The sequence below is a fragment of the Argentina silus genome (genome assembly GCF_951799395.1).
Source record: "Argentina silus genome assembly, chromosome: 15".
In the NCBI taxonomy this organism is placed as follows: domain Eukaryota; kingdom Metazoa; phylum Chordata; class Actinopteri; order Argentiniformes; family Argentinidae; genus Argentina; species Argentina silus.
In genome coordinates, this window is record NC_139669.1 from 18,562,325 (window position 1) to 18,589,911 (window position 27,587).

Sequence of the window (27,587 nt, forward strand, 5' to 3'; positions counted from 1 at the left end):
TTCCATTTGAAATGGTGTCACAGGCTGGCAGTGTCCACTAGATGGACACTCTGTGGCTCAGTTGGTAGAGCATGGTGCTAACAACGCTTAGTTTGGGGGTTCGATTCCCGCTGGCACCATATATACTGAAAAATGTATGCACTCACTGCAATCTAAGTCGATTTAGATAAAAGCGTTAGCTAAATGGCATATATTATTATTATTATTATATATATAGATTGGAGAAAATGTCTAAATAAACTCATACCTTTTCTTCTTGTTAACCTTTCACTCATAGTATGGGTCTACAGTTGGAATGCCTAGTGTTGAGTGGAATTTGAGATGAGGTTAGGTTTGGCATTTGACATGGTTTTAGGGGGTTTCCTGTGGATTGTTGCTTTAAGGTCCAGTTTGTAATGTGTGGATGGTTTTCTGGACATAGATTAGGTCTAATCCTAGACTAAAAAACATCAATATAGATTTTCCATTGAAAGTGTGATATAGTCCAGGGTTAGGATTAATCTGTATCTGGGAAAGCGCTCCTAGTCAGTGTACAGTCGGCCTACAACTGTTTCATCTGTTTCAGTTCAGGAGGGCTGCTGTGTTTAAGTAGCTGACTATTGGAAAACAAGAGTTCCTTCCACTGCCCTTGAACATTATGACACCCCATTATCTGAGGCAGAAGTGAAACCACGGTTCATGGAAATGTCACTGACAATGTTTTCATTGCAGTAGGCTATGAGGTATTTTTTGTCTTTAACATTTCCCTCTAATGAAGAGAAGCAACCCAATATTTATTTATATTGCTTCTATAATTGTATGAAAAGCTGTGCATGGGCTCTGTCTCTAAGCGTTTTCAGGACCTAAACTGAAAAAGGAAAAATACTTTTCCCAAAGTAAATAAGACTGAATGACATTTCAGAGTTGTGTTTTGTCATTAATTATTGATCCTTTCTGCAAAATGGTATTGTAGCACAGGATATAATGAACTACAACTAAAGGATGTGCCCATTGGATATGCCACATCATTTGAAAATAAAAGTCCTCATGCGAGGAAAAATCACTGGGAAACACTATCTGAGTGACTATATATAGGCCTATAAGATGTGCATACACATGTTTTAGGCTTGATATATAACAGGGCTATAATAAATGATTGCAATAAACAAGTGAAATCTAAACAAATACAATTAGATTCTCAAATTTGTAACAATGTGATCACCTCTGCCGGTCCAAGAATTCCCTAGTTAGTGTACACCATTCTAGTGACATTCAGTATTCAGATTCCATTCTGATTGAATCATTTCATCTTTTCATTTCAAATCATGATCTCGGTGCAGTGTAGTGATTTAACCCGATTGAACCGGCAGACTGCATTGTGCTTTTATTGTGAAATGAAGACTCGTCCTAGAGAGACGTTTAGCTCTGTTCCTATTATCGCTGAGTGGACACTGCATACATGTCAGATTAGCGTCGTTGAGCCATTAAGGGACTATCTGGCGGACTGCTGAGACCGTGTGGACGTGGACCAGAGTGCAGTAAGTGGATGTCTTTGACCCATGTGTTCACATGTCGGATTATGTACCACTCTTTCAGACTCGCATCTGGATGGTAAAACAGGGGGGGGGTAGGCTAGAAGGCATCTGCCCAGTGGACAAGTGGATGTGGCAGCGAGCATAGTTGGAAGCAGGGACGCGCAGCTGGGCAGCTGGCTAGCTGGCTGGACAGATGCTTAGTATAATAGGTTATTAACAGAAACCTGACTTTTCTTTGGGTGTTACAATGTTGCAGCGTGTCGGACATAGACTTGGTAAAAAACAGCATCCAGTTCAAGTGATTTGCGCCAGATCCAGCTGGTCTGCGTCGGGTTTAACGATGAACTGTACCCGGCCAGCCAATGGCAGCTGATTATGTTCGACCATTGCACGTTCATCTGACGAGATGATGAGAAATGTATGTTTCACTGAGGCCCTTGTTCGATTTCTCATTTTGCACACTAGTGCACGGCGTTTAGGATGTAATGCTGTTGAAATATGACAAATCAAGGAGCTTTCACTGTAACCAGAGACTAAATCATTTTCTTGGTTAATATGTAGCCATGCTGGCAAACGCTTGGTTAAGAGTGGGGCAGGGAACAGAGGTCTTTAGATCAGAAGCCATGCACCGCTGGGCAAAGTTCAGGAATGATAAATCAAATGACAATTATTAATTGCAGTGTTCCATTTGTATATGACTACTGCTGTAGCACATTGACATGTTGCCAGAGGAAAGCCTGTGATTTCTAACTAAAGTGTCATTGTGCCACAGATGTTTGTGGTGAGAGGGAGAGCAGTAGTCGTGCAAACGAGATATCGCCTATCTCGTGAGAAACCCATGGGCCTTGATTCAATTTAAAGAGACAGTCCCACTGCCTCATGTCCTGTAGTCCGCCAGCCTCAGATTGAATGCCTCTGTTTTATTGTTGCTCCTCCTGCAGCCATCTTTGGTGCAATTTCAGGGGGCATTTTATCATGCACCAGATCCATGCATAAAATACACACATAACTTCATCTGATACATCTGGGCACACAAGTCAGCTCCATGTATCCGGCTGGGATACATATAACATCAAATCATGGTGATTTTCACAGAGAATTTTCACACTATATCATATTGTAAAAGATGTGTGCAGGCTATATAGGTTAAATGAAGACTAACTTTGTTAAAAATTGGTAAAATTGGCTATAGCTTTCCACAAGTAATTTTAATAGGCCTTTATAATCTAGACGATAGATTAATTTAATGAATAAGACAAAATAAAAAAAAGAAACAATAAAATGACAAAATAAAATGACTAGGCATATTTCATCCATTCATTCATTCATTCGTTTAAAGAGCTTTAGGCTTTTGAAGAGATGCCTCCCAGCTACTGGTTTGGGGGGTTGGTTAGTCCATGAAAGAGCAACGCTATAAAAAAAAACCTTGTGTCAGGTCAAGCGTCTCCATAGAAACATTCTGCTGAATCAGCAACACGGTAATCCAGAGAAGAATTTTTTCTCTTGGGGGCATTCCTCTTGAGCCTCAGTTGCAACAGGAATTGCCATTCATTTACAGCAGATGGTCCATGAGGGAATATTATCCTCAAACAGGAGTTATCTGTGTATGTGGGATTAATGTGAACATGTATGTGGGGATGAGATCTGTAGAAATGTAGTATCAAAGGAAACTTTAATTTCAGAGGAAATTGTCTTTTGTTGTGTGTGATACAGGCTGTTATCTCTAACACTGGCTGACTGTGATGACATTAACTGAATGCAGTTTAGAGCTGTGTGAGTCCCAGTAGTGGAGACCGAACTTGTGCAACCTTATGTGGTAGACACCTTATTCAAAAAAGCTTTTATTCACTATCAGTAGACTACTTCATGAATATTGTCCCCCCCAGACAAAGTCAATGTTGAGAATTCTGTCCACCTTTGATAAGCAGTACAACATTCATATGATAGAATTTGTATTCCCTCAGATAACCATGACGAAAGAACTCTCCTCCTCCATCAACATCAAGGAGCCTCGCTGGGATCAGGGCACGTTCGTGGGCAGGGCCAAACACTTCTTCACCGTCACAGACCCCCGCAACATCCTCCTCACCAATGAACAACTAGAGAACGCACACAAGATCATCACAGACTACAGGTCAACTAGCAGTGTGCTGTAGATTCAAAGGTCATTCAGTCAACAGGGAGACTGGGTTGGCTGACTCGTTCTTTGAGAGTTGAGACTTGAGTTTGAATGGCTTGTTGTTATTCTTAAACCTCCAGGCAAGGTGTGGTGTCCCCAGGCCTGACAGAGGATGAGCTATGGAAAGCCAAGTACGTCTTTGACTCTGCGTTCCACCCAGACACCGGGGAGAAGATGATCCTGATAGGGCGCATGTCAGCGCAGGTGCCCATGAACATGACCATCACCGGGTGCATGATGACGTTCTACAAGTAAGCAACCTGTTGTGTTCTCATACTGATATAACCCGTCTCATTCTCGTTCTGCCACAGGGCATGATACAGGAAAACAGGTTAAGACATATCACTGACAGCTTTGGAATAGAAAGCTGTCATCAGTGTTAGTTCACTTAGGTTATATGTAGATATAGGGTTGTGTGACACTGCTGTTACTCGATGTTTATGGTTGTCTACTTTGGCTCTGACAAGGGTCACACCCCAAAATGACGACAGAACGCTTATGTTCATGATCAATGGGGAATAAAAGTCTGTAAATATTGATGACCTTACTTAAAGCATTAAAACAACAGCCATCTCTGACTCGTTAGAATACCAGTGTATAAAATATGACGATTTCTACGACACAATTATTATTGTTGCATTAAGGTACAGCTACAAAACATTGTGACTGTTCAGTTGAGACAAACATTTTACTGGCCTGGCGGGCTAGTTGGCCTAAACGGCGAACCATCTCTGTTCACGATGGATGCAGACATCTGTGCCTTCCTTTTTTTCAGAGAAAACAACTGTGAGGTTTCCTGGGGGTTTCCTGGGGGTAACAGAGTTAATGAATGTAAAGTAAATGAATGATGCTTCCTCCGTAGGACAACTCCAGCAGTCGTATTATGGCAGTGGATCAATCAGTCCTTCAATGCAATAGTCAATTACACCAACAGGAGTGGGGACGCTCCCATCACAGTCGGGTAAGAGGGTGTTCGCTTCGAAATATTTTCGGTTTGTTTTGGTACTTATGAACCCTTTTAATGAATCTGTTTTGTGTGGACGTGCTAATTGATTAATTCATAATTTTTTTGCAGTCAGCTTGGCACAGCCTATGTGTCTGCTACCACAGGGGCAGTCGCCACTGCTCTAGGACTAAACGCACTAACAAAGGTATTGGTCCACGTAACCTCCTTGTAGTTCTTATTAATTTATTGACATCATCAGCCACGCACAAGTAAAGTCATTGTCCTGAATGTGGTCTCCTGATCTAGGGAGAGAGTCATGTAGAGGTGAACTTCTGTCCATAGTTTGCCTGCCAACTTTGATAATGACCCAGTCTTTGGGTCTATTGGGTCTATTGGATTCAGTTCCAGTGACTGGGAAGGCCACTGAAGAACACTGAACTCATTGTCATGTTCATGAAACCAGTTTGAGACGACTTTTGCTTTGTGACATGGTGCATTATCATGCTGGAAGTAGCCATTAGAAGATGGGTAAATTGTGGCCATGAAGCGATGCACATGGTCAGCAATAATACTAAAATAGGCTGTGGCATTCAAGCGATGATTGATTTGTATTAACAGGCCCAAAGTGTGCCAAGAAAACATTCTCCACACCATTACACTACCTCCACCATGAGAAGGTGTACAGGTGTTCCTAATAAAGTGTTCAGTGAGTGTAGTTTGAAGAACAGTATTCAGTTGTGGAAAGCAGGACTTCCATAATGTCAATCATAACCTCTCCGAAGTGAAAGGGCACTCAGATGTGTATTATGTCTAACATATCGTCATGGACAGCTTCACCCCTAATGTGTCCATTCAGTTTCTTAACTTACTAAAATCTTTGTTTTCTTTGCATAGCATGTCTCACCTCTGATAGGGCGATTGGTGCCATTCGCTGCTGTTGCTGCTGCCAACTGTATCAACATCCCACTGATGAGGCAGAGGTAAGATGGACATGTTATACTGTCCTGTCGTTAAAGAGCATGACTTGGGAGAACTGTATGTGCTTGTAGCATTTCTCAAGCCCTCAACGTTGTAACTTCACTGCAGGTTTACTTTTGAAACCTTTTCAGGGAGCTGAAACAAGGCATTCCCATAACAGACGAGAATGACAACAGGTTAGGGGAGTCCACGAACGCTGCCCAGCAGGCTATCACTCAGGTGGTGGTCTCCAGAATCCTCATGGCCTCTCCAGGAATGGGTATGTATGCTGACCATCGTCACTCCAATCTGGCAACCAGTGTGCTCTCTGACTCCATGCTGGCAACCTGCTTTGTCAATTAGATTTGATTTGTAGTGCAAAACAAAAAGGTGCAGATTTTATTTAAATGTTAGAATTATGTATGCTTAAAATTATTCATCTTATGAGATGAATGAGATGAAATGCTATTTACATTTATTTCGGGAAGTATTCAGACCCCTTCACTTTTTCCACATTGTGTTGTGTTATAGACTCAATTTAAAATTAATTAAATTAAAAGAATTTGCCATTTATCCACACACAATACCCCAGAATGACAAAGCGAAAACACTTTTTTTGTTTTCATCAACAAATCACTCAATAAGTTGAATTGAGTCCATCTTAATGCAAGGATAATAGTTCATGTAATTTTGGAATTAATATCTTTTTATAGGGTCTCTGATTTGCATAGGAATCAATTACACACTGTGTAGATTAGGATGTCACTACCAACTCAACAAATTTAATAATTTTCTTTTAATCCTGACAAACTCCCCGGTCCCTGCCAGTGACAAACATACCCATAACTTGATGCAGCTCCCACTATTCTTCAGGCGAGAGATGGTGCAGAAACTGCATTGCATGTGCTGGATTTGCACCAAACTTAATGCTTTGTAGTAAAACCAAATAAACACATTTCCAGCTACTTTCTTTGCTGTATCACTTGAATTCATTGTTACACAATTATGGATATGAGACAGATTATTTTCCATTAAGGAATTCTTTTTGGCCACTTGGTTATAGACCAATCTTGTAGAGTGATGGAGATGATGTTGTCCCATCGACTGTACTTTTTCCTCTCCATCATTCAACTTTGTAGATTTTTGTAAGTCTCCCCAGGCCTCAGGGTCACATTCCTGAGCAGTTTTGTTCCTCTCCATTTGCTCAGTTTGTAATGACAACCTGATCCACACAGTGTGTAATTGATTCCTATGCAAATCAGAGACCCTATAAAAACAAAAATATTAATTCTAAAATTACATTAACTATTATCCATGCATTAAGATGGACTCAATTCAACTTATTGAGTGATTTGTTGATGACATTTTTGCATTTTAGCTTATTTTAATAGTGTCATAGCAAATGGCCTGAATACTTATATACATGAGGTATTTCTATATTTAAATTTTAATAAATTTACTGAAATTTCTAAAAACTTGTTTTCGCTTTGTCATTCTGGGGTGTTATGTGTGGATTGATGGCAAATAATTTTAATTTAATCCATTTTAAATTGAGTCTATAACACAAAAAAATTTGGAAAAAGTGAAGGGGTACTTTCATACTTTCCGAAGGCACTGTATGTGGCCATTATTATGAAGTATGACTAAAACATATACCAATTCTCTTTCAATGTCTTTTATTTCAGCTATCCCACCATTCTTGATGAACGCCTTGGAAAAGAAAGCTTTTCTGAAGGTAGTATTCAAATATCTTGCAAATTAATTTGTTTATTATGTGTATATTTTCGCTTACTCTCGCACATCCATGATTGTAGAGGCTTCAATATTCACACTGTTCTTCATGTCGATGAAATGGCATAGTCCAAATACTCTACAGTCGCCTCCTGTCCGATGTCCTCATCCTCACTTATCTGAAATAAGAACTGGATTGGTGAAAACAAAATGGTGGACACTAAAAGCAGTACCCTGCAGCTGTACTGTTTATACCGCTCCATTCATTATAGTGATCTCTAACGAGGAGGAAATAGGACAGAGGAGAGGAAGCCACTTCACAGTATTAGAATGTATCCCCTGCTTTTGTGTTCCTCATTGCTTTCTGGTCTTTTCAGAAGTTCCCATGGATGAGTGCACCCATTCAAGTGGGCTTGGTGGGATTCTGGTGAGTAGCCAAAGATGGACTGCTGATAAGCCATTCATTTATTGCATTTATTCAATTCCTATGAACCACCTATAACACATAATGTAAAAACAGCCACAACATTATATTAAACATTCATATGGATTGATGCCGTATCAAAGCTATGTTGAAGCTGCTTGTCTTTTTGCTGAGGACATTTAGTCTTTTAGAGACGCACGATTTAATTATTTATGAAGGTTAGTCTCATGAAGATAACATCTCTTTTACAAGAGAGACCTGGTACAAGACAGCAGCAGGGAGGGACGACTATCAGATATGGATGTGCTGCAACCTGTAGATGTGCTCCTAACTAACTGTGTGGTTGTTCTCTCTTAGCCTGGTGTTTGCCACTCCACTGTGCTGTGCATTGTTCCCACAAAAGAGGTGAGTCACAGAGATAGAGAAACATCTCCATTGGCCCTGTCCAGGCAAGCTCCTACCGACCTGTTTCCGGACAGGGCCATTGTACCAACTGTACCAATGATAATCAGCCTACAAGAACATTAGCCAACAGTGAGGCCTAACCCTGCCAACCCTAACCCTTCCTTTTACCATTGTGAATATAACAATGTTTGAATGCAGTTTGCATTTCTCTGACTCAGTTGGAATGGTGCAATACATACGGTAACATATTTTTCTTAATCCCCCCCCTTTCAAATGTTTCTCTCTCTATCTCTCTCTCTCTCTCTCTGTCTATCTCTCGCTCCCTCCCTGTCTCTTTCTGTTTCTATCCACCTATCCCTGTCTCTCCCCATCTCTATCCACCCCCATCCCTATCTCCCTCTCCATGGACGGATCAGCTCCATGTCAGTCAGCCGCTTGGAGCCGGAGCTGCAGGAGAAGATCCGTGCGAGTCACCCGGGAGTGGAGAGGGTCTACTTCAACAAAGGACTATGAGAGTCCAGCCACCTCCTCCTCATCTCCTGCACTGCCATCACGTACACAGCGGCAGGGCCACCCAGCGCCAACCAGCGCCAATCCCCTCCTCCTCATCCTCATTCAGTGTGCCAAAGTTAAGTTTGCTTCTCTTCCCCTAACCGCTCCTCAGACGGACATCCCTCCATTCCCATCCCTCAGTCATTTTGTAATGAGATGTTCGCTTCGTCGCTGTGATGACTGATTTTTATTTTAATCGCGAAAAAATGTTTCTCATTCCCAACCTGTGATGATGATGATCGTTGTAGTGGCCCATCTACAGTCAGAGGGTGCTTAACCGGACCTTTATTTTTATTCCCATGCAGTATTTTTTTCAGTAAGTGACTTTCGTCAGTTGTATTTTACTGCCAAACATTTTCATATTCAACGTTGTGTTCAATGGGGAACAAACTGTCAGGTGTTAGAAGTACAGTCATCAGTATTAAACGATAAGCAATGCCTACTCGAAATTTCAAATCTCAACAGTGGTTTGAGACCTCTCCGCAATTCCAACGATCGTGCCATAAAAATGAATGACTTGTGTCTTCAATGAGTTCATTTTGCCAAATGAGTGAACCTCACTGAACCACTTCTTGACTACTGATAATGAATCTTTGTCTATTGTCTAATTAGGTTGAGAATGAAATTGGTTTAATGTCTAGGGTTTCTCCCTCGAATAATGTGATCTTATAATGGTGACAACCATTGGTATTATATTGGTGCTTTTGATGCAATATCTTAGTATAATTGATGTTTATCCATACTATTTATTCTGCTTGCCAAACATGCATGAACAAACTACTCCTCATAATTGTCATAATATGGCATAGGGTTACAGGTAGGTTTCAAAGTCAAATGGTTTCAGTTGAAAATGGAGTCGTTTTCCAGGACAGATTGACTTTGAGGTCACCTAATCTCCATTTACACCAGACACCACCATACCTCCTTGCCTTGAAGTAAAAGTAAATATTTAGTTTGAAAGTGTTATGTACAGTACTGTACTCTTCAGAGAGATCATTGACCCTGTCATCCTGAGTGGAACTACTCTTACAGACCTTTTGGGCCGTGTGCCAAAGAGCTGATGGCTAGATTATGTGCTCAGTTATTTCGCTCTCAGGCTAGACATAAGCACATCATTTTTGGGGTTCAGTTAGAGAGAATCTCCTACATGTTTTGTGGATCCCAAATTTAAAATCTGACAATGAATTTGAGTAATAGTGGATACATTTCCAAATGGTTCTAAAGCTACATAGAACCAGCCAATACTAATGCTTTGTTTACATCTAGCTCATTATTGCAGAAGGATCAATTGGTGAGATTTTATCCTAAACGTCTTAAAGAGCACTCTGTACTTGATCATGGCCAGCCTATGATCTCAGGTGGATCATTACACCTGAATCGTGCTGACATGAGAGATTCACTCAAATTCGTTGTCAGTGTTAAACTAGGGGCCAAGAAAAATCAATGTGTCAAAGGTACTCTGTTAGTATTATCAGACAAAACTAACTTTGGATAATTGCATCACAATGACCTTAAAAGTGACTTATTCCAAGAGATGATAGAGATATAAAAGTTTAATTCCTGTTCATTCATAGTTTATGTAAGTAAAATCCAAGTATAATTTTTCAAATGTTTTAATCCTGTGAACATTCTGTTTGGTTGATGATAGTATCTTTCTCATCACATGATGTGATTTTTGTAAGGTGTTTAAGTATGAAAATATATATCTATTTACTTATATTGTTGTATAAGTAACTACGTTTTCAGGTTGTCTATGTCTTCAGAGAGAATCTGTGCTGTTGGAGCTGTTCCTTACAGTCAGCATGAAATGAGGCTTTGATCAACTAATGTTATTCCAGTCTATTTTGTGATTGAATGTAGCATTTGCAATCAGGATTAAAATGAACATTTGTAAATTGTTATTCTGACATACAACTGTGAAAATGCTATGATCGAAAATACTACAATGCATTTAGACTGTACACTAATGAAAGCACAATATTGTGATTGACTTGATTTGCTGCATATTCCTTAATCTCAGTATTTCAAACTTCAAATCCATTACATTATGTATGTATGCATATACATTAAAAAAAGAAATGAGAAGCAGCACTTAGTGAGAGAAAAGCACAATGGATTCTTCTGAGTGAATACTAGACTGACCCTTTGGTAACCAGTAGACCTATGTATACGTGTCTCTTATCCTTAGTCTCCCATCTAACCCCAATAAATGCTACATAAACCTGCCCGAACAAAGCTGAATTATTGAGTAAACTAGTAAAACTAACACTGAGGTAAACAACAAATGTTTCACTGGCCTTCAATCTGCCAAATCAACCACAATGTCATTCTAGCCAAAGTGATACAAATGAACGAATAAGTCATTGCAATTTACATTAATTGAAGCAAAATGGGTATTTTTCAGAAAGGTATTATGAAACTGGTATTTAATTGTTTTGCAGTACATTGGGATGTTGTAATGTCTAGACTAACTGGATGAAATAAAGATACTGAAGTCTCCAAGGAGGGTCTGTTGTTTGTACCGTCTGTGAATGTGCTGATGAAGTTATCCACTAGGGATGTAGCAAATGTATACAAAATAATCAGAAACGAAATAATACATGAATCTTTGGAAATAGTTGTTTTCCACAATGTTTTATCGTTGGTCTCCTTCAAACATAGGCAGAAACAGTTGTCTAGTGCCATCTCCTGGTTAGAGTTGGACACAATACGGCTGTGTCCACCCTTGTGCTTTCACTACTAAATTGCTTTTACTCACATTTGACCCTAATAGGAATAATGCTCATCATTTGTTAATCAAAGCTGTTCCTTAATAGCATCAGATTGATCCTGTCTGTTGAAATATTGTGTGGTGGGGAATGATCCAGTAATGCTACTCTTCAATATATCAAATGTACCATTGGTATAGTCTCAATAAATCAAGAGATTGTGGGATTTGAAATTACCATTGCTAGCACTTTTATTTGTTTTTGCATTTCTGTGATTAACTTCAACATAATTGAATGACAAAAAGGACTACTTCTTTACAATTCCCAATGGAGAACACACAAAGGAGCGATGCAGAAGCGGTTTATTCCAAGGAACAGTACCTATGAAACAAAGAGTCTGATACCTGACCTGATGGGTACATTCATGTTACGACACAGCATGGTATAGTATACATGCAGCAATGCAGTAGCACTGGCATCTAACCTGTATGCAGTGTTTGAACTGCAGCAGTCACAATAATCAAGATGATAGTTGCATTTCATGAGCACAAATACAAATGAGACAAAATATGATGCCAGAAGTCCATATACTTGACATGAATTTTTATAAACGGGTTTTCATTTTTGGAAAAGTGCACAAGGGCAAAGGTACAGCAATATCTGGACAACTCAAACGAAACAGAAAGAAGTCCACAATCCCAATTTAGACCTCTGAAGTCAAGACGTCCACTTACAATATCTTGTGTAATTATATGCCAAACCTACGCAATTCTACAAGGTATTTGTATGCGAACAGCTAAATACTTTGAATATTATTTCAGTAATCCTTGCTTGGTGGCATCTTCCTAAGCAGAGTCTCCCAGGGACCACAATTCACTAAAGTGCAATGACATCAAAGATATGAACCATACAAGGAAATGAAGAGGAGGAAAAAAGTTACATCACGGAAAATCTCTTTGCTTTCCATCTTACCCAGTTGCAAAGGTTGACATTTTCAACAGCACACATTTTTTTTACAACACACAAGAAGTTCCACAAGAAGACATCATTTGACCAGGACACAAACACCATCAGTTTATTTCCACCATGTAACATCTGTAGTTTAATTCACAGTGAAGAACATTCACATTCAATAACCATCTATTGGCTTTTACTGTGTATGGTTACCTAATAGGCTTGAATAACATTTTTGTTCATGTAAGAAATTAATAATAGAACTTGGAGTACAGATCCAAAGTCCGTTGTCACGGGTATCATAACCATAGTGTTCCGCTCCCACCATTGTTAGTGAAGTCTTAACCAACGGGGAATCAGTAGATTCTGGTATAGCAGGCTTGGCTGAGCTACATCTTGTCCACTTTGATATTGTAACATCTCATCTGTGAATCACTGACCTCTTCACCATACTCGGCACATTCTGTTCAAAGTTAACAACCCCCTGCTCAGCACAGGGCGATCTTTGGAATGTGTTGGACTTTGCCGAGTTTATCTGGAATTGGCACTTGAGTAACATTAATAGGAACAAATTGCCCTGTGAGTGTTCTGTAGGGGAAAAAGGGCTCAATGTTCTTAGATCAGGGTTTTCATTTATAGATCTCTTCCTGATTTGGGAATGAGTTGTTTATGTTGGAAACACAGAAGAACAATGACATTGGCATTCCTCAACATTCAAAGAAAATATATGATGAAGTACTTCACACTGTGATTATATCTTTAAATAAGGCTAATATAAATACTCTTTGTAATATAATCATAATATACAACAGCATAACTTGTCTTTTGAAAGAAAAAAGAAAAACGATAAAAGAATTTGCATGTGTCCACTTTTGCATGGTGCACTATTTAAAATGTCTTTGGATAGATGTTAAAGATTGTCTCTGCAAACCTCCATGTGCACATGAACACTGATTATTCCTAATGACGGACACCTGCATCATCACTCTGCAGACTCTCTCACACCCCTGGGCAAGGAGTGTGAGACTCCTAAGCTCTACTGTCCTCCTGAGGATACGATTGGCCAGAGACAAGACACTGTGGCGGTTTGAGAGTGGACCCCCCCCCCCCCCCCCCTCCCCTCCCCAAACAGTCTTTGAAGTGGAGTTGTCAGTTGGAGGGACAACAGAGAGAGGAGGAACGCAGGCTTTTCACCACAACAGAGACACCCTGGGGGCACCTACAGTCTATGGGGTGGGCCATTCACCCAGGCAACCTGCTTAGCATGGGCTAGCCTCTCTAGTTCATTCAAAAGGCATCAACGAGCTAAAGCTAGCCTAGCGTAGCGTAGCGTAGCTTCACACAAACTCCTCCTCGCACAGGGCCTCTCCTACCAGCAGGGAGTGTTTGTCAGGCTCGCTGAGTGCCATGCTGTTGAGGGAGTGCTTGTCGGAGCGGAGGGAGTTGATGGAGGCTCGGCTGTAGTTGACGATGCGGTCGAGGAGGCTGAGTTTGGGGGAGGGCCGGCGCAGGTCGCCCATGCCGATGTGGACGCTGACGTCAGACAGGCTGCCCTGCCTCTTATGGTTGCCCAGCTGAGCCTCCAGCCTCTCTGCAGTGGGCTTAGTGTAACTGTGAGGGGGAGAGGAGAGTGAAACCACGTACACAAGCTGGCCTGACCACAAACTGGTTGTTGTGTTTCATTATCACGACTCACTAGACCTATTGACTCTGATACTGTACCAAGCCCCTGCATGCTGGAGCTTTACGTTCTCCTAAGTGAAGACTCACCATTTGAGCAGGAGGGAGGACAGCACCACCGAGACTGAAGACAGGGCCATGGCAGCAGAGCCCATCCACGGCTGGAGCACCAGACCCACTGGTAGGAACACACCTGGGAACAGGCACCACCACCACCACCATCAGAAAGGAGCCATGTTACATACACCATACACTCCTCTCTGTTCTATGTAATCCTTTGCCATTTTGGTGACACCTACCAGCAGCAATGGGGATCCCAACAATGTTATAGATGAGGGCAAAGACAAAGTTAATCCTGATCCTTTTGACAGTCTTCTTGGACAGGTCAATGCTCCCCACCACATCCAGGAGATCATTCTGAGGACAGTGGGGGGGGGGGGGGGAAGAGACTGTAAAACAGCACACTAACATTCCATAACTGTTAAAAACCATGGCAGCTGAACAGTTAAACAGACAGACAAACAAGATCAGACCAACCAGACGGTCAGACAGACACAGACTGACACGCCCTTAGCTCCTCACCCTGATCAGCACCACGTCGGCTGCCTCTATGGCCACGTCCGTGCCTGTCCCGATGGCGATGCCCACGTCTGCCATGGCCAGGGCGGGCGAGTCGTTGACCCCATCCCCCACCATGGCCACCCGCTTCCCCGACTGCTGTAGCTGCTCCACCTTGGCCACCTTGTGGGAGGGCAGCACCTCTGCAAACACCTTCCTGATGCCCACCTGGCAGAGAGAGAGAGAGAGAGAGAGAGAAGTCAGACCAGGAGCCACTGTGAGGGAACCAGCTATACATGTGTGCACCAGGCTTGGAATTTCGTCATTTTAGGGGCACGGCCATTTGGTCTTCCCGTTCACATTTTTTTTAAGGGCACAAAGGCCACATGACAGGGCACAAAGGCCGTTGGGTTAAATTACGCTGGTTTTACCTTTCAGATTAATACCTTAACATTCTCATTCACCAAGAAACATTAATTATGTATTAAAACATTTGTTTTAATTTAAAAACATTTAAAAACTAAAGAAATGTCAGAATTTGAGTTCAAAAAGCCCAGAAATCCATATAAGAAGGATTCCAAAAGTAACCCCTACAATTGACCAAAGTAACTGTATTCTAAATACCACTCAATGAAAATGTAACTGTAACAAAATACAGTTACTCATAATTTTGTATTCTGAATACGTAATCCCAAATACATGTATTCAGTTACTTCCCAACACTGGTTGCGTTTCCATCCAGCTCATTCACATATTCTATCTTGCATTCGTGAAAATTCGGCTACAGAAAATGCGCATCTGCGTGCATTAAGATGTTTGATGGTAACGCAACTGTTGTTTACTTGACAGCAGGAGTCAGTCAGCTGTCAGGTGCAGTAGCCTAGGTAACCCTCTTGGCATTTTGCGAGTGTCAGATATTGGAGTGACAATAGTGAGCTACAATTACATTTATTTGGTCAACTGTGGGTATTTGGACTGGCGAGAAATGGCTAAATTCACAGGTTCAAGTAACTTATAGATGCCGACCTTTTTTTTCCCTCCAAAGAGAGACGTATCCTAACTAGTGATAGCTCACCAGCTATCGCTAGTCGATCAACATGACAGAAAAGTGTAGCACTAACGTCAACACCAGTCGTTTTAAGATTACAAATGGCTGAATAGCAATAGTGTTTCTTAAACGTATACGTTAAGTTCAGCCATAAACCACATAAGTCAGTCATGTATTATATCAAAACCGCTTAGCAAGAAAAATACTAGATTCAAAGCTGACCGTAGCTGACAGCTATCTGCTAGTAGAAGCAACACTAGATGTCGACCCCTTTTCCCTGAGGAAGGGAAGACGTTAGCGCTATCCCAATTAGCTAGCTATCGCTAGTTTTCATGACGCAAATTTTTTTTAACGTTAACGAGTCGACTTTAAATAGGCTGTGCTTGTCTTGCTCCCGTTTTGAGAGGCTGAGGAGGAGGCTGGTTGACGTTCTTCTTGCATGTGATTGCGCGGCTCGCGAAGTTGCTCAAGTTCTATTTTGGAACAATCACAGCAAAGCAATCGCTCTGATCCACAGACACGGGACTAGCCTACTGTGCGCACTAGTTGTTTACACTGGAACTTTGACAGGGGCACAAAGGCCACCTTGGCCGTAAATTGCACACACCGCTCGGAGAATATTGTTCTGTTATATATCGTTTCCTCCTTCTGTTATTATTATGATGACTTGCACTGCAAATCGATATTGATATTGTTGCGTTGTTGAGGAGTTGCTTACCCTAAAGCAGTTCATTACATTGTATCCTGTATATTGTGTAAATGACCATTCAAATTGTCTCTTCTAGCATGGCTGCCTGGTCCATAGAGTCCGGTCTTGGCCCGTACCTGAGCAGCGATGGCCCGCGCCGTCTTGCTGTTGTCCCCCGTCATCAGCACCACCTCCAGCCCCATGGCCTGCAGCGTGTGAACCGCCAGCTCCGCCTCTGGCTTCACCGTGTCTGCTATGGCGATCATGGCACACAGCAGACCTACACACGTACGTACACACACACACACACACACACACACACACACACACAGACTGGTGAGACCTGCAGTGAGATCTGCCTGCCTGTCTCTGTGTCCATTGGAAATTGTGCACCAAAAAAGAAAGCTAAAACTGAAAAAACATGGCTCCTCATCTCACCAACATGTGTTTTAACTTATTTTCTTCTCTTACATAGAGGAAAAAAAAGAAAGAAAAAAGGAATGAACAGCTAGATTGTATCCTCTGTGGTACTCACTGTCCACGGCCACCAGTACGGCGGTGCGGCCCCTGCGTTCGTGCTCCGTCATGGCCTCGTCCAAGTCTGCTCCGATCTGCAGCCCGTTCCTCCTCATCCACTCCCTGTTCCCAATCAGCACCATGTACGACGCTGACTGCACCAGGGCTGCACACACATGCGTGTGCACGCACGCACACATACATACATACACACGAGCGCAGACGCGACACACACACACACACACACACACACACACACACACACACACACACACACACACACACACACACACACACACACGCGCACGCACACACACACGGATCATCACAACTTTACTCACAGAGCACTCTAAAAAACGTGATATCCCATTCAGTCAGCAAAACCCTGAAGATCAGGGAAAAAGGTTATCGGTTCCTTTCAACGATCAAGTTCCTAATTTTCTGATCCTGTATCCTATTTCTGGTTTTATGGACACTCATAGGGAACTCTAAACTACAGTGGACTACATTTCCCACGTACTGAGAGGCTCTGGGTCCATGATGAGGGGGTGTGAGTCTGCGGAGGTCCTGGAGTCGCTGATCTGGACAAGGATGCCGTTACGCTGGTTGTGGTCCTCTCCGTCGCTGTCCTCCTGCCTCAGGAGGCTCTCTGTGTTACTGACCTGGCAGCGGAGGCCGCAGCCCGGCACCGCCTGGAAGTCTGTACAGACACCTAGAGACTCCGTGCCCAGCTCCTACACACACACACACACACACACACACACACACACACACACACACACACACACAAATACTTCATCTGGGATCGCAACGTTTGTTTCAAACAGACGGTTGTGAGTGATTGAAATCGTTCTTTGGACTCGCTAGCAGTGACTAACCTGTTTGCAGTACTTGGTGATGGCGGCACCCAGAGGATGTTCGCTGTTGTTCTCCGCAGTTCCTACGATGGCCAGCAGGCGGGAGCGAGGCATCCTGTTCCCCTCCACCACGATCTTCACCTGGATGACCTCGGGGGCCCCGTACGTGATGGTCCCCGTCTTGTCAAACACCACCGTCTGGATCTACACAGGGACAAGGACCCTCTCACTGACAACACCATAACAATACAGTCTGGATCTATACAGGGACAAGGACCCTCTCACTGACAATGTCATAACAACACAGGATCGCTTCACACTAATGTCAACATAGCGGCTTAGGAAGAAGGTTGACAAAGGAAACAAAGGCTGGACCACCAACACATCAAATACCTACTAAGACAGTTAGTATCAGCCTATTGGATTTCTCAACCTCATGGTATGAGAGCCTAAATCTACAGTACCTATTGTAATGTCTGACAATACTTAAGTGGATGATGACTTGGTGATTGGTGAAATCCTATAAATCATTTACTACAGTCTCCCTCACCTTGTGTGCCATCTCCAGAGGCTCCCCTCCCTTGATGAGGATGCCGTTCTGAGCGCCCACCCCCGTGCCCACCATGACCGCTGTAGGGGTGGCCAGGCCCAGGGAACAGGGGCAGGCGATGCACAGCACTGTGATGGAGGCCTGGAAGGCAAACCGGATCACGGCCTCCGCCTTGGAGATGCTCTTATCATAGCCCTGGCATGGGGACACAAGAGACGTTAAGCAGGGGGGAAAAACCTGGCTTGGATCAGCAATAGTCTAATATGATTTCATTATCCTGTGTCGTTCAGTTCGTCCATCTCCACTGATTTAAAATGATGAAAGAAAATGAAAATGATGAAAGGAAACTCCTGTGTACGCTTCCTCTGTACTAGTCTTATCTCACCTGGCTGGTGTTTTAAGGGCAGTGCAGATGAATGATTGAGAAGGTTGTGTCGTTAATGGTATGGGAGAGGACACTCACAGGGAAGTACTTCTCCACCAGAGAGAAGTTCACAAAGCCAATCAGAATCCAGGCAAACAGAGTGAGGAGGGAGATTCCCACGATGAAGGGGACAAAGTAGCCACTGATCTTATCGGCAAACTGCTGGATGGGGGCCTGCAAGAAGGAGGTGAAAGGTCAAAGAGAGGTAGGCCTATTATTTTGGGGCTATTTACATAAACACAAATGGCATTCAAACACAACCTCCCACAGACTTTCTAATACTGTGGTTCTTCTTGACATGCAAGTATCACATTACCTGTAGTTTAAAGTCAGTCTTAGATCTGAATCTGATTAAACATTATTCACAGCAAATATCAGCCCCTTTTTAACCTATTCCTCCTCAAGGGAAGTGGAGATATTTCACCAAAGGAAACATATTGTCATCGTCATCATCACCTCCTCCACCCTCACCTTGGATGTCTGTGCCTCCTCCACCAGTTTGACGATCTGTGACAGGGTGGTGTCCAAGCCCACGTGTGTGGCGCTGATGAGCAGAGAGCCGTTCTGGTTGATGGAGCCAGCGATGACGATGCTGCCTGTCTTCTTCGTCACAGGCATGGCCTCGCCTGGGACACAGGAACGGATGGATGATGTACGGAATATGGAAATCGCTCAATTGGACGGTTATGACTTAATATGGTGTAAACTCCACTTTACTGTTACCAATACGCTATGAAAGTATTGGTACCCCCCCGAGGTTAACACACACGTTAAGCAATCGGAAAAAATGCAGAGTGTCTCCAGTTATGTTGCAATTGATGACATTCATAGCATATTGCCTAACAGCAATCCTTTCAGAATGGTGTACACTAGAGCACGCTGTTGATTTCAGACTGGTCAAGTATGAGTGAGCCCTGATGTTCCACTGTGACCCACCTGTGATCAGTGACTCGTCAGCCATGGAGTGTCCCTCGATGACCCTTCCGTCCACAGGGAACTTTCCCCCGGGAACCACTCTGACTACGTCACCCCTCTGCACCAGCTCCACATCCACCTGCTCCTCACTAGTGGAGGGGGGGAGGGCAGATACACAGTTAGAGATCAGTGTCTCCTCTTTCTATTTCTTTTGGAGAGATGATTTTTCATACCTAGCTCTGTTGCACTGTCCACACACATTTTCAATTTCAACTTAATTGGTCTTGATTGAAGTTCTAATGTGGAATAAGGCTTCTATTGGTGTTTATTTCATGTAGTATCAGTTGTTCAAAGTCAGGCTGAGGTCAGTTATGATTCAATATCGTTGACAGCAAACATCTACACAGAGTCCGTCATATGGAGGGTACTCCCAACCTCTGTCAACAGGAGAGCCGGTTGAGTATGAGGAGTACCTGAGCACAGACATGTCGTTGTTCAGAGTGACCACTGTGGCCTCCGTGGCCTGCAGGGACATCAGCTTAGACAGGGCCTCGGAGGTCTTACTCTGGATGGAAGACACACAAGGAAAGACATTAACCCATTTGTGCCGGATGCTGCGCTACGCAGCATTGCATCTACCGCCGGTTGCTGCGTTACGCACATTTGAATTTGCCGCCAGTTGCTGCGCAGCGCAGCATTTTTGATTTGTCGTAATTTTCATGAGTGCAGCATATAATGCACTGTCATTGGTTCAAATACACATGAGGTGGGTCTTGTTGATTTTTTAAAACCACGTTTGGCGGTAAATTCAAATGTGCGCAACGCAGCAACCGGCGGTAGATGTCGCGCGGCAGTCGGCACAAATGGGTTAAATGGCTGCAACCAAAGCATTTTAAAAATCCAGTGATGGCACATTTTAGCAACATCTCCACATTTCTGCACTGTCCAATAGTGTCGGACCTTATGTAACCGAGTTGAGATGGTAAACTCACTCCTCAAATACCCCCCCCCCCCCCCCCACCAGCACTGTCAAATTGCTAGCTTTTTGGATAGTGTAGCTGGTTAACATCGGGTATTTGAGGAGATGGTCACGTGTGTTGGCAAGCCAGAGGTTCGTGAGTTTGAGACTCGGGTCTGAGCGACTTGAATTGCGGGGGAAACTGTTTGCGACAACTTGATGTCTGTTTCACTTAGCGACAGACCTCTCTGGTCACACCTTTCCCTTAGCGACAGGGACATGCCACAGCTCTAGAGACAGGGTTACGTACCTTAGCGATCTGCTCCAGCCACCTCCCCAGGGAGATAAAGACAAAGAGCATGGGTGGTGTGTCGAAGAAGGTAACGGGGTTGACCTTGGCCTTCTCCAACATGGCTACCAAGAGGACGACCACAGAGTAGGTGAAGGCTATGGAGGTGGCCAGCACGATCAGCACGTCCATGTTAGCCGTGCGGTGCTTGACGGCCTTGTAGGCCTGGACGTAGAAGTAGCGACCTCCGATAAACTGAGGAAAGGAATGGGCTGTTCATGTTATGACAGGGGAATAGGTGCTTCTCTGATTTGATTTGAGCTCGGCTTTCATATTTGGGCCAAGAAAGGTTATTGTATAGTTGTGGGCAACAATATAATCATCATACCGATAAGGATAGTTAAGTCAATAACTGCCAATGAATTCCAGAACACTCACTGCCTAGAGTGCCGAGTGTTTTATGTGGTATTTACCTAGCAACAATACTTTGATTGGCTACAAAATGAAGCATCATAATTTATGCATTTTTGGTGAATAAAGTCACCCTTGGCAATCTAGAATGTTGACAAATAGGGTGACTTTATTCACCCTCAGCACTAAATGAGTTAAGCCACATAACTCAACCGTCAGTATCGCATATACTAAATCACATGACCAGATATGCATTTGTACCTGCACTGGGACACAGAAGAGGAAAGAGAGCAGGTTCATGATGGAGAGGCCTGGGAGCAGCTGTTTCTCCAGGAACATGGTGGAGTGGTAATGTTTGCGGTCCTCTGCGGTCGCGTTGTGGTGGTGGGACATGCTGATCTGGTGGTCCACGATGATCATGTACATCATCATGCCCATCACAGGCACGCAGAAGAACAGGCTGACCAGGAATGACTTCCTCCATCTGGGAGAGATGAGGACGTCAGTGTGAGGCGCACACATATGTGAAAACAGACAGACAGATGCACAGACAAACTTACTGTCGTATCTCTCTGCTGTGGTCCAGGTGACTGGCAGAGCGGTCCCTCTTTACAAGAGACGCCTCGAACCCCAGATTCTGTCAATCATAGAGACATCACAAGTCAGGGCTCTTGCTCTTTGGTAATGTCTTTAACATGGTGTCTGCATATAATCACCTTGCTCTAAAACAAACAAATACATAACATAAGAGGGAATTAATGACTACCTCTATCAGCTTGAGGACGTCTCGCGGTCCCGTTACCTCCGGATCGTACTTGATGTGGGCTTTGTTGGTTGCCAGGGCGACAGAGGCATAGACGATGCCTTTCTCCTTCATGAGGCTAGATTCGATTTTGTGAACACAGGAGGCACACGTCATTCCTCTGACCTGTAGGAGGAGATCAATACAGAAATATTAGGAAATAAATGAACCCCCTAAAAAGACTGGGGTAGTGAAACAGACGTCAAGTTGTTGCAAACAGTAGCCCCGCAATTCAAGTTCCCCCGACCGAGTCTCAAACTTGTGACCTCTGACTTACCAACTCAACACTCAAATACCCTATGTAAACCAGCTGCGCGAGCAATAGACAGCGCGGGTACTTGAACTTGAGGAGTGAGTTTTATCATCTCAACTCGGTTCCACTAGCACATCAAACAGACAGTATTTGTCAAACTAAATTTGTCTGGTCAAAAAACAACAACAAACAAACAAACAAAAAAACAAATAGAATATGGAATGTCCTCCATGTACATTCAAAAACACTCATAAATACTCTGGTCTGGTGATCAGAATCAGAATGCTCACCACTAGTTCCAGGCTTCCGTCTGAGCCCTCGTAGTTCTCCATGACAGTGGCAGTGAACCCCAGCTCTCTCACACACTCTGCCACCTTCAGGGGGTCGATTGCGTCGGGGTTATAGCGCACCTCCGCTTTGCTAGCCATTAGAGCCACCAGCACAGAGTAGATACCTACAGACCAAACCATGACATTATAAAATGACGTTCACTGAGTATTTTATTGCATTGTGAACCTTGCATTGACACCATAACAGCTATTGTGAAAGGTATGCTCTGTGTCAGAGTATTCAAGTCAAGCGGATCCTAACCTCCATTAGCGCTACTGATTCCACAAGTCTCACCATGTTCGTTTTTGAGGTTCCTCTCGATATTGGCCACACAGGAGGCACAGGTCATCCCCCCTATCTGGATGAAGCATTTGGCGTGGCTGTTTGCGTCACCTTTGCCCCCCTGTGCTGGCCCTCTCTCCGGGTCGCTGTCCACCTCCTTCTCCCTGACAGACACTGGGCTAGGGGACGAGGGAGCACTGAGAACTGGCACCAGGGAGTTGGTTTCTGAGGACAACAACAGCTTATTAGAAAATACATTGTGTCAATGACTTACCTGGCTACAGTAAAAGGTAAAAAAAAACAAAGAAAAACGAGTCAAGATAAGCGTTTATCACTGTTAATTACAATCTGTGGAAACTGAGAGCAATGCTAAACAAATGCGGTCAATCATTTTTTCTATGGCTGTTATGACTCATAAAATACAGTTTTCCTGCTTCAGGGAGAAGATGCGTATAGACTCACCAGGCAGGAAGGCATCAAAGCCCATGTCTTCTATAGCGTCCCTCAACTCTTCTGGAGTGGTCAGGAGAGGGTCATACTCAAACGCCCCTCTGTGATTGGCCAGAGACACCTGGGCCGACCTCACACCCTTCCTCTGGGACAACATCCCTTCGATGGACTGCACACAGGACCCACAGGTCATGCCCTCGATGTGGATCTGAGCTACGGCCGACAGGGGCTGGCTGACGCAGGGCTGGGGGGCCATGAGCTGGGCCTGAGTTGCTGCTGCTGCTGGTGGTGGTGACAGTAAAGGAGGGGTGGGTGATGTGGATGTTGGACTAAGAGCTCCAGTTGAGCCCCAGGCCTGGGTCTTGAAGGTCCCCGGTGGCAGGGCCTCGATGGCCTGCTGCAGCTGCAATACAGTGACCTTGTGGGGGTCGTAACTGATGGATGCTCTCTCCTTTTCTAGGAAGACTTCCACCGAGGAAACTCCAGGCAGCTTGGCCACATTGTCCTGGATGTTCACCACACAGGAGTAGCAGTGCATGCCCGTCACCCTGAGGGTGGTTTGGGCTGAGACTGGTGATGTCTTGGTCTCTCCGGACGCTTCCGCCAGGGGCAAGAGGGTTGATCTGGGGGTGCCTAGTAACCGCTCTACCTCGCTGATGGACAGCTGCAAGGGGCGGGGCTTGGACTTGACAAAGGCTTTAAAGCCTGCCATGGCGATCTGGCTGACAATGTCATCGAGCGTGATGAGGTAAGGCAGGTAGACCACGGTGGCTTCCTGAGAGTCTAAAAGGACTGGAAGGGAATCAAACACAACAAGTAGTCAGGAAAGGCCAGCCAGGGACATACACAGTTTCTGGGGGGGGGGGAACTAAGTTCTGGAGATACATTTCAAATAGGAAGACAAAACACTAGGTCAGTCAAGTCAAGAAAGGGGGATATTCATGTGATATGTTTCAACGTACAAACGAAAACATACAAAAAAATGTTTAGCAGCCTATTCAAGCCTAATTCTGGACTCTCTCTTAGTCCAAAACTCACCTTTGATCTTCTCAATCCCTTTGAGTTTCCCGATCTTCCCTTCAATGGTGGTGGTACAGGAGAGGCAGGACATTCCCTCCACACGCATCTTCACCAGCTCCACCCCTCCCCCTGGGCTGCGAGCTGAGGCTGGTGCTGGGGCCTTTTCTGTAGGGCTGCTGGGTGTGGTCACCTCCAGAGGGGCCAGGCTGCTCACCACCTCCCCCAACAGCAGGGCACTAGTCAGGGAGGGGATAAAGGTGACAGAGAGGCCCCTCTGGTCCTGGCTCTCCTGGACATTCAGGACCCCCTGGACCTGGGACAGTCTGGTCAGAGCCTCCTGCTGGGCTCCAGGGCTCAGGCCTGAGGTTGGGACTAGCTGAGTGTCAGTGGGGACAGCTGTGGCTGTGCTGGACTCTGAGAGGAGGGACTCAAAACCCATGTCCTCAATGGACTCTGCCAGGGACTCCAGGCTCTGAAGACTGTGGTCAAATATGACTGTGGCATTCTTCAGCTCCAGGGACACCTTGGGGAGGAGACAAACAAAGTACACTTCAAACTAAAAATCATCTTTCATCAATGTCTGTAAGAAGGAGGCGATTATTGATGCAGATTTTAAGTATAATGTGTGAAAACGTGTTTGTTGCATGTGTTCCACTTGTGAGCAGTAGTATTGATCCAAATTCCCTTTGGGTTCATTGCCATGTCTAGGCTATGTAAAATGTAAGAGTTACTCTGTGCACTGCGTGAATGACTCTCTGAAGAAGAGGAAAACATCGCTCTTAAGCTAGATAATGGTAGTAGAAATACCAGCTGAACAGTAGAACATAGATGTCATAAAAACTCCCATACCAAGCCATGTCCAGTCATAAAACTGCTGTGATTGCTTTTGTAGAGCACTCAGTCAAATCTACATCGTTACACTGACAGTGGAAAGATAAACCTCATACAATGGCATATTACCAGGAAGAGGTTACGGTGGCATGCAGAGTGACATACATTCCTGTGCTTGCACAATACCTTTACTGTCTGACATCAATGACATTTTACAATACAATACAGGAGAAGATGAGTCCATTGGCCTATGAGGCTTAAATCCTGTTCCAGCAACATAATAAACTCATTGGTCTTGTACACAGAACAAACTTGTGATTCCCTGATGGTGTCACGTGACCACTCAGCACTGACTAAGCCACAAGTTAAAACCACTGGAGGGAATTGCGTTTACATGTGAGAGAGGGAGTATATACTTAAGTGTGTGGAGAAGAGAGAGAGATAGGGGAGGGGCGGAAGACTACCCTTACAACAAAAATCGCTTGAATCTTCACTATCAGATACTGAATGTCCTTTAGAAGATCATACATATTATGTTCAAGTCCCTTTAAGACACTAATGAAATTTCCTATATCTGCAAGCTGGTTACGGACCTCCTGTGACAGTCCTGTAAAGGCCAGTGCTCTGTCAGGAACACACTATCACATTATCTCTTCATTGGCCCTCAGCCTGCGGGGTAAACACACAATAAGGAAAAGGGCAGGCCATATTCAGGCTGATGCAGTAGTAAAGTCTCACAGCTGTTTATCCTCAATTATACCAACTACCCCTGAGGGAAGAAGAGGCAGGGACAAATCAGATCTAACAGCTAGGAGACATTGAGTGCCCTTTGTAAAGGACGTACGCATGCTAAGTCACACATGAGCAGTTTTATTAGGCTATTCCGCCCTCGTTCGTTAGTTTCACATCTAGCTTTCAAAATGCTGATTTACGACTGATTCCACTTCCTAAAATCTGTTCTGATATAAAGTTTACATAGAAACCCTATAGTACAAATAGTACAATGTACAATAGTACAATTTGACTGAAGACATTGAGGATCAAAAAGCAGACAGGTAGGCCTAGTCATATCAATATCACCTGTGTTGTGTATGTATTTGACTCACCTTAATGTGAATGACTCCTGGCAGACCCCCGATGCGCTGTTCTATGGACTGGACACAAGAGCCACAAGTCATGCCCTCTACACCGAGCAATACTGAGCACAGTTTGGCTTTCAGCGTCATCTTCCTTCAGTCTAACCCCAAGAGAAAAATGAGAGAGATGCTCAAATAAACAAACAAACAAACAAGGAAAGCATTTTGCAGTCCAGAAAGAAAACAAAACAAAAAGAACACTATCAATCAGAGCATAACAAGGATGCTATTTCATTTCCTGAGTTGACATGGACTGGTAGAAGCAAAGGAAAGACACAACTCATGTCAAACAGTCGTCACAGGATCCCAGTGCAGTGGATTCACTGGAAATGCGTCACACACATTCAACCCACATATTCAGCCCACCATAACACAAATGGATCAGTGTCACACACCTAAATCTAAATGATTCCCAATAACTTCCTTAGTCAGTTCCTAAAAAGTCGGGAAAATATTGTAGCACTGTTTTAGTAGAAGATCCATGCCAATCTAAACCACTCTGACCATCACTTGTAAATATGGCAACAAGTGGGGGGCACTCCTCACACAACAACAGCAACTGAAGAAAGAGTGAAGCCTGAAGGATAGAGAACGGAGAGAAAAAGACTGGGAGTAAGTAAGGATAGCTACACAATTATTTGGAAGGGGACATTTCCAGCTGGCTAACTTTCCATACGGTATATAATCCATTCCAGAACATCCCAAACCAAGGGACACCGTGGCACCTCTCCTACAGCCAAGCGGGGGGTCAGGACACTTGATACAGTAGTTAGCTAGCTATGACACATTTGCCAACTTTATGAACATATCATGTCTAGCTTTGGTAACAATGTCTTAATTCACCATAGATGACGACTCACCTTTTTCTGGAAGAAACATCTAAAGAAGTGTGTGAAAGTTGGGGGAGCGTATCAACGTTGCAAAAAGGTTATTTCTCTGCCGTTTTGGGGAAAAAACGTAGCTAGCTAGTTAAACATTAGCCAGCTCATGTTAGGTCAATAATGTTAGCTCGCATTAGCTAGCAAAGTGAGCTGTCTCCTGTTATTCCCGAAAAATCGGTGTCACCATGACAAGACAACTACAGCCGCTCTACTAAAAACACGGACCCCAATGTTATCGCCAAATCTTTCCTGTGTCTGTATTAAAAAAAAAAACTGGATTGTTCATGCTGACTGTTCTGTCTTGTTCATGCGGTTCAAACTGCGAGATATTTGCGCAG

At 43.8% G+C, this 27,587-nt stretch overlaps 2 protein-coding genes across 2 annotated transcripts; one reads left to right on the top strand and one right to left on the bottom strand.

Annotated features, from left to right (window-relative positions):
• Positions 1-1,442: 1,442 nt before the first annotated feature.
• sfxn1 (sideroflexin 1) lies at positions 1,443-11,154 on the top strand. The gene is made up of 11 exons (XM_083685746.1): positions 1,443-1,517; positions 3,479-3,648; positions 3,774-3,944; positions 4,556-4,654; positions 4,769-4,844; positions 5,534-5,619; positions 5,749-5,876; positions 7,282-7,331; positions 7,705-7,754; positions 8,109-8,156; positions 8,573-11,154. The coding sequence occupies exons 2-11, from the start codon at positions 3,485-3,487 to the stop codon at positions 8,667-8,669; spliced, it is 969 nt and encodes a 322-aa protein (XP_083541872.1). The 5' UTR covers positions 1,443-1,517; positions 3,479-3,484; the 3' UTR covers positions 8,670-11,154.
• A 489-nt stretch (positions 11,155-11,643) lies between these two features.
• Positions 11,644-27,509, bottom strand: atp7a (ATPase copper transporting alpha). Its single transcript, XM_083686150.1, has 23 exons — positions 27,229-27,509; positions 26,339-26,469; positions 24,420-24,924; positions 23,394-24,173; positions 22,944-23,156; positions 22,610-22,773; positions 22,031-22,192; positions 21,825-21,901; positions 21,526-21,748; positions 20,875-21,108; positions 20,080-20,171; positions 19,628-19,755; positions 19,163-19,317; positions 18,731-18,865; positions 18,268-18,462; positions 17,739-17,921; positions 17,381-17,594; positions 16,880-17,026; positions 16,482-16,624; positions 14,633-14,836; positions 14,350-14,467; positions 14,141-14,243; positions 11,644-13,981 (listed from the first exon to the last, which is right to left on the bottom strand). The coding sequence occupies exons 2-23, from the start codon at positions 26,456-26,458 to the stop codon at positions 13,708-13,710; spliced, it is 4,569 nt and encodes a 1,522-aa protein (XP_083542276.1). The 5' UTR covers positions 26,459-26,469; positions 27,229-27,509; the 3' UTR covers positions 11,644-13,707.
• Between the last annotated feature and the right edge of the window lie 78 nt (positions 27,510-27,587).

Bases quoted from the DNA above. Each gene is read 5' to 3' on its own strand.
- atp7a (XM_083686150.1), bottom strand. From the start codon at position 26,458: ATGACGCTGAAAGCCAAACTGTGCTCAGTATTGCTCGGTGTAGAGGGC. The intron at 21,109-21,525 runs GTACAAATGCAT...TCCTTTCCTCAG, and splicing joins TCTTCTGTGTCCCAGTGCAG to TTTATCGGAGGTCGCTACTT. The intron at 14,837-16,481 runs GTACGGGCCAAG...TCTCTCTGCCAG, and splicing joins CGCGGGCCATCGCTGCTCAG to GTGGGCATCAGGAAGGTGTT.
- sfxn1 (XM_083685746.1), top strand. From the start codon at position 3,485: ATGACGAAAGAACTCTCCTCCTCCATCAACATCAAGGAGCCTCGCTGG. The intron at 3,649-3,773 runs GTCAACTAGCAG...TTAAACCTCCAG, and splicing joins AAGATCATCACAGACTACAG to GCAAGGTGTGGTGTCCCCAG. The intron at 3,945-4,555 runs GTAAGCAACCTG...CTTCCTCCGTAG, and splicing joins TGCATGATGACGTTCTACAA to GACAACTCCAGCAGTCGTAT.